The 9,018-nt window shown below is 35.2% G+C and overlaps 1 protein-coding gene across 1 annotated transcript; it reads right to left on the bottom strand.

Moving 5' to 3' along the window:
- Nucleotides 1-263: 263 nt before the first annotated feature.
- On the bottom strand, nt 264-4,436 carry LOC111908777 (uncharacterized). Its single transcript, XM_023904584.3, has 4 exons — nt 4,002-4,436; nt 3,262-3,935; nt 560-1,081; nt 264-484 (listed from the first exon to the last, which is right to left on the bottom strand). Exons 1-4 carry the CDS (start codon nt 4,255-4,257, stop codon nt 359-361), a joined length of 1,578 nt encoding a protein of 525 aa, XP_023760352.1. The 5' UTR covers nt 4,258-4,436; the 3' UTR covers nt 264-358.
- Nucleotides 4,437-9,018: the final 4,582 nt, after the last annotated feature.

Genomic DNA, 9,018 nt, shown 5'->3' with positions numbered 1-9,018 from the left:
GTAATATTCCCTCAACTGCAAGGCTCTTATTTCCAAAGGAAATTTTCACATCGCTGATCTGTGGCTAAGGGCTATAGCCATGAATTTTTCCGTCGGAATTTTCCGTCTATGATGCTCGTAGTGTTAAGAGTTAATTAAGTTTTGTAACACTTATTTGCTAAGTAGGATTAGATTTATATTAATAATTAAGAACATTTGTTGTTGATTAGACTCTATAATCATTACTAGAAGTCGAGTTGTGTATCATTAAAACAAAGGTGAGAAGTTTGAAAGGAACATGATTAATTATTTTCCGATTACTTAATTATTACAAATCAGATAGGAGTAGGTAGTGTACATCTGGCATATCTGATATGTGTTATGTAATTATAACATCAAAATCACTCACGATCCATTCTGCCTCTTCGGGCTTGTCACTTACAAATATCTCAGTTCCGACATCAAGTGATGTCCATATCCTCGTAGCAGCTTTAGTTCCTGGATCCTGCATATATCCAATACATATGAATTAATTAATTATGTATATAATAATTAATAAGTAAGTAAATTAAGTAGGTACCTGATAGAAGTAAAGTCTGCTAGAGAGGGCACCAACATCAAGGTCCCAAGTCCTTGCATCTCCGACCCAACCGTGTCCTTGGATTGTTGGGAATCCGTAGTCCTCCCATATCGGATGAGGCAGCAACTGTACAAGTTCTTGAGCCTGCGGATTGCTGTAGGGGTCGCAGGTGCTGTATGGCTTCTCCAGGTGGCGTGGGTCTGCATTCCCGGGAGCACAGTAGTAGTGGTAGGCCCCATACGGGAACCTGGCAGTGTCGTTCCTGTAAATCTTTGTGTTGTTGGGGGTAATGTGGTAAGGCGGGCAGTTTCCAAGTGCTGACGGGGCACACCATGCCGGGGTCTCGGGATTTATGATCATCTCGCTGTATCTGGTAATGTCTGTCAACACATCTCCATCACAAGGATCTCCATTGTTTTTCCAGCAGCTCCCCATATCTATCAGGTAGAATTGGCTCTTTGCTCCTCCCCCTTTCTTCACATCCAGCCTCAACCTCACTTTGAAATTAGGGGACTCTGGAAGCTGTTTGTTTAATAAATATTACATTACTATTCCTAGAATATATATATATATATATATATATATATATATATATATATATATATATATATATATATATATATATATATATATATATATATATATATATATATATATATATATTAAACTTAAAAATATCACATGTCATGGTTTTAAACATTAACTTGCTACATTTCATTTTGTTAGTATTTTTCATTTTTATCTTTTTTTATTTAATTTGATATATAATATTAATATCCCTTATTTACGGTTTTCAGTTATATATAGTTATATATAGTAACGAAATACTATATCTTAAAACTAGGCAGAAAATAAATTTGAATTATTGGCTATAATTCAAAGATTATATTATTTCCATATTTTTCCTATAAAATTAAGCAGGGAAGTTTTTATGTATTACTATCTTATTAATTAAAATTTTCATATATGTTTTCTAAATTAAAAATTTTCCATTATTAATCAGAGGCATTAAATCTGATTTTTTAATTTCTATAACTTTTTAAAGTTTTGCAATTTCATCTTTGTGATAGCACAATTTTTGATATCATCTTATGGAAATAATCAATTCCAAAAAAAACACTGATACACGTGTTAATTGCATAAAACCGTAAAGAACTTCCTTCAAAATGTAATTTTAGTCGTTCAATTTGAATTGATTTTAAAGATTATAAATTTTCAATTTCAACTAACAAGGGCGTTGTAGTTTATCTTTTTTTAAATATAATATCATATTTTGTTTATTTTATCAAATAATAACTTAATATAACTAATAGATATCTAAATAATCAATCTGACAAGGTCAATAACAATCTTTATCAAAAGTTGATTTGTTTCTCAAATAACCTGTTTTTAAACATGTTTTATTGTATGTTGTTTTAATTTAAAATAAAAATTAATTAAAATCGTTAATTTTAAATAAAAATAATAGATTTACAAATAAAATTTTTAATGTCATATATAAATAAGCTTTAGAAATATATAAACAAATTATAAAATTTTGTTTCTTATAACATATTTTACTTTTTAATAGTAAAACATATTTTACTCTAGTTTTTATTTGTAATTTATTATTTTGTGTGTGTACTAGCTTTTTTAATGACTGAATATCAGTTCTATAGATATTCAACAAACTGTGAATACACAGTTTATATAAACAATGATTGTGAATATCAATTCTATAGATATTCAACATACTGTGAATACACATTTTATATAAACAACAATAAAATAATATATAAATAAAATTGGTGCTCAATATATAAATAAAATTGGTGCTCTCATGTATTTGGTGTATATCTCACCGGTGGATTTAACAAACCTCTGGGGCTACAGTGTACTAGTCATTAATAAGTGATGATAATGTTCTATTTTTTTTATTATTTTTTTATGCATAAAGTAAGAGTTTATAATAAAATTTAGTTATCATCGTAAGAATGAGATAACAAACAGAAAACAAATTACGCTAAAACTTGTTTGACTCTATTATTAATTTTTTTTTTTTTTGAGAGTCTTGAATTAATGAGTTATGTTTAGATGTGCATGATGAAAATATTCAACAGATAACAAATCGGTTCCGTTTTATATATGTGATAACCTTCCATATTTCCATCTAATCAGTGATGAGCCAGCCAAAGTGCCAAACAAAATGTGATGCGATTTGATGGATGACTCGTACAAAGAATATTAAAATAAGATTGTCTTCCTTTCCGATTGTTTGGTGACCCACCACCCACCACCCACCACAAAGCATCTTATCTTATTTTTTTACCAAATGGAGAAAATGTTTTATATAAATACTCAAAGCAAAGTGATATAGAATTTCTTTTTTATACAAAGGGATATAACATCTTTTTGGTTCCATAAGGTTCATCAAAATTCCCTTTTTTCATAAACCCTTTCACAGTCACAATAAATGCATATATGCTTTGAATGATTAATTTGTCCTTTGAAGTTGAACACCCTTAATTTGTGTATAAAATGATGACAGACCTTTAAGCAACTATAATCTAAACAACAATTAGGGAGTAAATGAAAATTACCAATAAAGCAATATGGTGTATATATGATACCATGATCTGATCCATGGTATGTATTATTGTCCTATGATATGATGGAGATTTAGGTACAACTAGTAATTTAAAAAGATTAGGGAACATACTCACAGTTTTAAGCATGCCTCTTGTGTCGTAATGGTAGCCGCCGGAGAAACCTTTGGTAGCATCAGCTCTGAGATACAACATGAGCCACGGGTAGAACTTTGATGTTCTGAGTTTGTGACTGAATTCCCAACTACCAAATCCAACTCTCTTCTCCCAATTCACCTCAAAATATGAAATATCATTGCTGCCACCGCCGGAGTTGATCTCCTTCAAAGAATAATCTAAATCATAAGTGCCGTTGAAACCACCTCGCATAACTGGATCCGAATCCGAAGCATGCTTTGTAGACCCAGTGAAGGAAATGGAGGTGGGGTGATGGGCCAAGATGGGTTGATTCATACAACCATCTCCAAAACAAGGGAACCTTCCCGGCGGGAAAGGAGGCACCTTTTTACCGTTCTCCGGACAGAGACCAGAGGTGGTGTCGTAGTTGCCATTCTTCAACATAATCATCCAAAACTGCCATGGGCTGCTTTCTTTCTCGTTCTCTTTGTCTGCCACTTGGCATAGATTGCCCAGATACACCTCTTTCTCTGCTGCGTAAAGGTCTGGATCGTGAAGTGCTTTCCGACTCAATCCAGGAAATGAGTTCCCCACCCCCAACCTGTTATCCGCCTCCGTCACTTTGTGATATAAGTAGTGGTAGTTGCCTGAACCTCCTCCATCTTTACCTTTAACTAAATGATCATGCAGAATCATTAATTAATCTGAAAAAGTGCCAAGGAATTAATCTGAAATAATACCGGTGGAGAAGAGATGGAAGCAATCAGCAGCTCTTGGACTACCCATGGAAGGGGCTTCCGTTCCAACTTCATTGCAAAAATTCCAGGCTTCGAATGCGACTCTCAGCCCATCTCTCTTCATTCCAGGGTCGCCAACAGCAGATCTTGATGATGATGTAGTTTCAGAATTGATGATTGCAAGGGAGGCGGCGGCGATCAGGAGGTGGCAGTTAGACATCAGCAACACATATCTCATCATATTAAACGCCATGCCCATTCGTGAACCGAATACATGTGGAATATCAAATATGACGATTCACGATGGAGCTCGTGTGGTTACACTTTACAGCCTAAAGCTAGGACTCGGAAGAAGCTCTTGTTTTACGCAATATGCTTTCCCAACGCTTAATTGCTTATGCTTTTTACCTTGTTTTCCATGTCCCTAGTCTAGTAGAGTATAGAATGCGCCTTTTAGACAACCCCAATTCAAATTAATACTCACCCGACCAAAATTAGATTTATTTTGAAATTAATTGCAATGATTATTTAGACCATGAATAATTTTAAGGAAATTGAGTAATCTAACTCTTATAAACGATTATAAAAAGTTAACAATTTTTTTTTTGTAAAATAACCATTTGGTTCGGAACATAAAATTCCAGAGTTGTGGTCTTCGTTCTGAAGTACCTATTCCGGAGTTCATACTCCGGTTTATAACCTCAGTCTTTTATTATTATTATTATTATTATTATTTTCATCTCCTATATGAACTCCGGAATAGGTTGAACACTCATTCTATGGAAAAGGGTTTAGAGATCCAGATTTAGCTTCATCATTTCATGATTTTTGAGGTATAAAGTCCATAACTTGTCAACTCCTTGTATAGATCTCCTTTTGGTTGGATCTTGTGAGCTAAGGCCGTTTAAGAAGCTTAACCTTTTAGATATGGACATTTTTACGGTCCCTTATGCATAAAAATGTAAACTTTATGGTGTATATGGACTCATGCATATGTTAAGACCCTTTGTTAAGCTCTTTTGAGCTCTAGAGACCCAGTAAGCCTTGCATGCATGTAACATTTCCAACTTTACGTGACAAATCATCTTTTGGGACAAGATATGAGAGTATGAAGAGGGGCTGAATGGATTAAGTGCTTATTGATGTGGGGTGGCCAACTAGGGAGTACGTTGGGCATATAAGCTGGTACGCTACGTGTACTAGTGCCAGAGCGTGTACGCTAAGCGTACGAGCTGAGTATGCCTAACGTACTTAGTAGGTGGGCTTCGGTTTTGGGCTTCTTGGTTTTGGGGTATGTGAGGACCTTAGGTGTTTAGGGCTTTGTTGGGCCATTAGATTTTGTCACACCCCCAAACCAAGGATGGCGGAAACGTCCGGGGGTGGAGGACTTCATGTATAGCATCATAACAACAATTGCAATAGTGATTTAAGCAAACACAACCAACATATATATATATATATATATATATATACATATATAATTGAAAATTTTACATCATTGTATGAATTACATGTTTTCAAATCAATTACAATATGTTGACAAAATGTGAAATGTTTGACGCCTTAACGTCCCATCCTCAAAAGCACTTGGTTACTTGTTTAGTGATTTCCTGATAATACAAGTTGTTTGAAAAAGTGTCAACACAAAGGTTGGTGAGTTCATAAGCATTTGTAGGCAGTTTATGAAAAGCTTTTTCTTGTAAAAGTGGTGTTTGTTCCAGAAAATCCAATATTTTCCTTAATATGTAAAAGTAGTCTTAAAACCCAAAGACTGAAGTGTACAAGGAATTTGTTATACTTATGATAAAATAATGCAAGTTTAAATCTACGTAAACTCGTTTGATCTACATGAATTCCCCGTAAATTCTATATTTGTCAATACTTAATGTGAGCTATTATAACCATACTATGACCTAGTTGGCCTGAAACGACGTTCTTCAGGCGTCGGAACTGTTATGACATTTGTCACCACAGACCTGTCGGTCTAGCTGTTGCAAGCAGCTCAGGTGTGGGTTTGTCAATCCCAATATAGATCTATATACAACTATCATGCTCTCCCTCCAGGAGACTCTGGTTACAATACAGGACTTATTGGTAAGGTGAAGCAAATGTCTCACAAAAGTCATTAATGAATTCACGTGTAATGTGTTGGAAATTCCTTTTTGTATAAATACCCTTTTTGTATGAGTGTGTTATGTGATGTACCATAAACTATACCTATTATAGTTTATCAAAACAAGGGTAAAAGCGGTAATGTACATAAACTATACGTAACATAGTTTATTCAAATGTTTGTATGTAATAGATGTATTTTGGTTATAAAAAATCGTTATTTCTATGTTTTATTTAGCAAACTCCATTTGTTAACTGATGTATGTCTACATACTAAGACAATAATTTCATATATTGCAATAACATATAATCACATAAAGATATACACCTTGCTCAACATGTTACAAGGTGAAATGAAATTGATAGTATTTTTCTGTTGATAACATTTTCTATCCCTGTTCTTAGAAAATTTGTAGAAAAATCATCACAGGTCCAAATCAGAATCCAAAAATTCTGAGAGTTTGGAAAATGAGTCTAGTTTCTGTATAATTTTTCTCATGATTTTTAGTGACCTTTAACTTGTGTGAACAAGTCCATAATCACAGACTGGTCCGGATTGATGTTTGAAGTGATAGACAATTTTGTAAAAATCACCATAAATTGTAGAAAAATCGTATGGAGATTTGCAAGTAGTCATTTTAAAGCTAAGAACTTGAAGTATTTGCACCTAATACAGTTTTGAAAACTAAAATGTTTAAGTTGTCCAAAACAGTCCATGAATGGGGTCCAACTTTTCTGATGAAAGCTGTTGGAAAAGTTTAGTTATGTTCTTGGTGTTTTAACTTGTATCCCCCCCCCCCCCCCCTTAAAACTTATGAAAACATGAAAATACATGGGTATGAACTCACATTGAGTGATTTCAGTGGGTGAATGTTGAAGATGAGAAGTGTTCAACTCAAGAACACTTGAAGGATCACTTGAAGATTCGAAGATCTAACATGAATGTGATGATGTTTGTGTAAGCAATCTATGATTTTGAGTAAGGAGGAATGTAATAACCATAACGAGAATAATGAAACTTACCAAAAATGAGAGAAAGTTTGATGATTAGCCCTTAATTCTCGAAATTGGAGTGAGAGGATTTGAGAGAAAAGTGATGGTTGATACTTAGAGAAAATGAGGAAAATGAGTGAAGTGAAGAGTGAAAGAGAGTTTTCCAGCTCATTTGGATGTGGGTTTGTTGGGAAAGGAGTAGGGTAGTGCCTTGAGGTGACTAGGAGTAGTGGGGAGTATAATAGCTGGTCAAAGGAATGGGTATGGGGTGGTTGTTTGTGTCAAAGATTATGGCAAGGTCCACACTCCACCTCAAGATCTCACTTAATAGATTTTATTCTTAAATAAATATTTCCATAAAAATATGTCTAAATTATGAATATTTAGGGTCTTATATGTTAAAATATGATTTTTGGAGAAAATCTCACGTTAAAATAATAAAAAACGGGCTTAAAATGTTAAAAATGTTGAAAACCGGGTAGAAAGTGCTGAAATCCGAAGTTCAGGGCAAAGTCTCGGTCATCAGCAGCCTAAAACCGGAGTGGCTTAGTCGCATGGTTGCGGTCCGAGGAGAAGGGGAGCCTGCGGATCCGAGCTACTACTGCAGGGGGCTCCCTGGCTGCGATCAGCTTGCTGCGGCTACCCCATTGCGGTCCGAAGATTACGGCTGCTCAAGGGCCTCGGACTCAGTTCATTGTCGCCTCGGATCCAAGAGGACTTGGCCCCTCTTTGAGTGTTTTCTCACCAAACCAAGTACCGGGATGCCCCCAAATGATTAAAATAAATCGAAGGGGTTTTGAGAGAGATTTTGGGAGAGATTTCACAATCTTGGAGAGATTTCACATATGGAGAGAGATTTGGGAGATATTTCACATTCTTGGAGAGATTTGGGAGAGATTTGACATACTTGGAGAGATTTCACATACGGAGAGAGATTGGGGAGAGATTTCACATTCTTGGAGAGATTTGGGAGAGATTTGACATACTTGGAGAAATTTCACATACGGAGAGAGATTTGGGAGATATTTCACATTCTTGGAGAGATTTGGGAGAGATTTGGCATACTTGGAGAGATTTCACATACGTAGAGAGATTTGGGAGAGATTTCACATACTTGGAGAGAGATTTGTAATATAGAGAAATAAAGTGAAAGAGATTTAAGAGAGGTTCTATTTATGACCTTTTTGAGTATCCAGCTTCGCAACGCCTGATCTGTAAACCCCGTTAAGCCATGTTTTAGTGTCCTACACACTCCCGATGAGTGTGAAATAGTGTTTTATTGCTTTGGTTCATTGTTTAGCATTATCAAGGCTAAGGAAATTCAAACACACAAATTTTCCAGTTGATGTTTTCTTATTAAAATAGTGAGTTGAACAGTAATTACATAACATAAACCCTAGTATACAAGGGCTAATTGAGTCACCCGGTTTTGACTCGTTAACTTTGTTTGACTTTGACTCGACCCGAAATTGACTATTGTCACATCATCCCCTCGTTAGAGGGAATTTCATCCCGAAATTTACATTCTGACTGGGACTTCAAGAGTTTGGGAAGAGATGTGGGTATTTTTGTTTCAATTGATCCTCGCGTTCCCAGGTAAACTCAGGTCCTCGTTTTGCATTCCAACAAACCTTCACAATAGGAATATGACTTTGTTTCGTTCTTTTCATCTCTCAATCCATGATTTCGACTGGTTCCTCCACGAAGTGGAGATTTTCGTTAACTTCGATTTCATCGAGTGGTATTACGAGTGTTTCATCAGACAGACACTTCTTTAGGTTCGATACATGAAATGTAGGATGTACTTTATCAAGTTCTTGAGGCAACCGAAGTTTGTATGCCACTGGTCCTATCCTGGCGAGGATTTCGAATGGCCCAATGTACCTTGGATTCAGTTTCCCTCGCTTTCTGAATC

The sequence above is a fragment of the Lactuca sativa genome, chromosome 9 (genome assembly GCF_002870075.4).
Source record: "Lactuca sativa cultivar Salinas chromosome 9, Lsat_Salinas_v11, whole genome shotgun sequence".
NCBI lineage: Eukaryota > Viridiplantae > Streptophyta > Magnoliopsida > Asterales > Asteraceae > Lactuca > Lactuca sativa.
The sequence above is the reverse complement of the archived record's forward strand: the minus strand, read 5'-3'. Positions and strand labels throughout refer to the sequence as shown.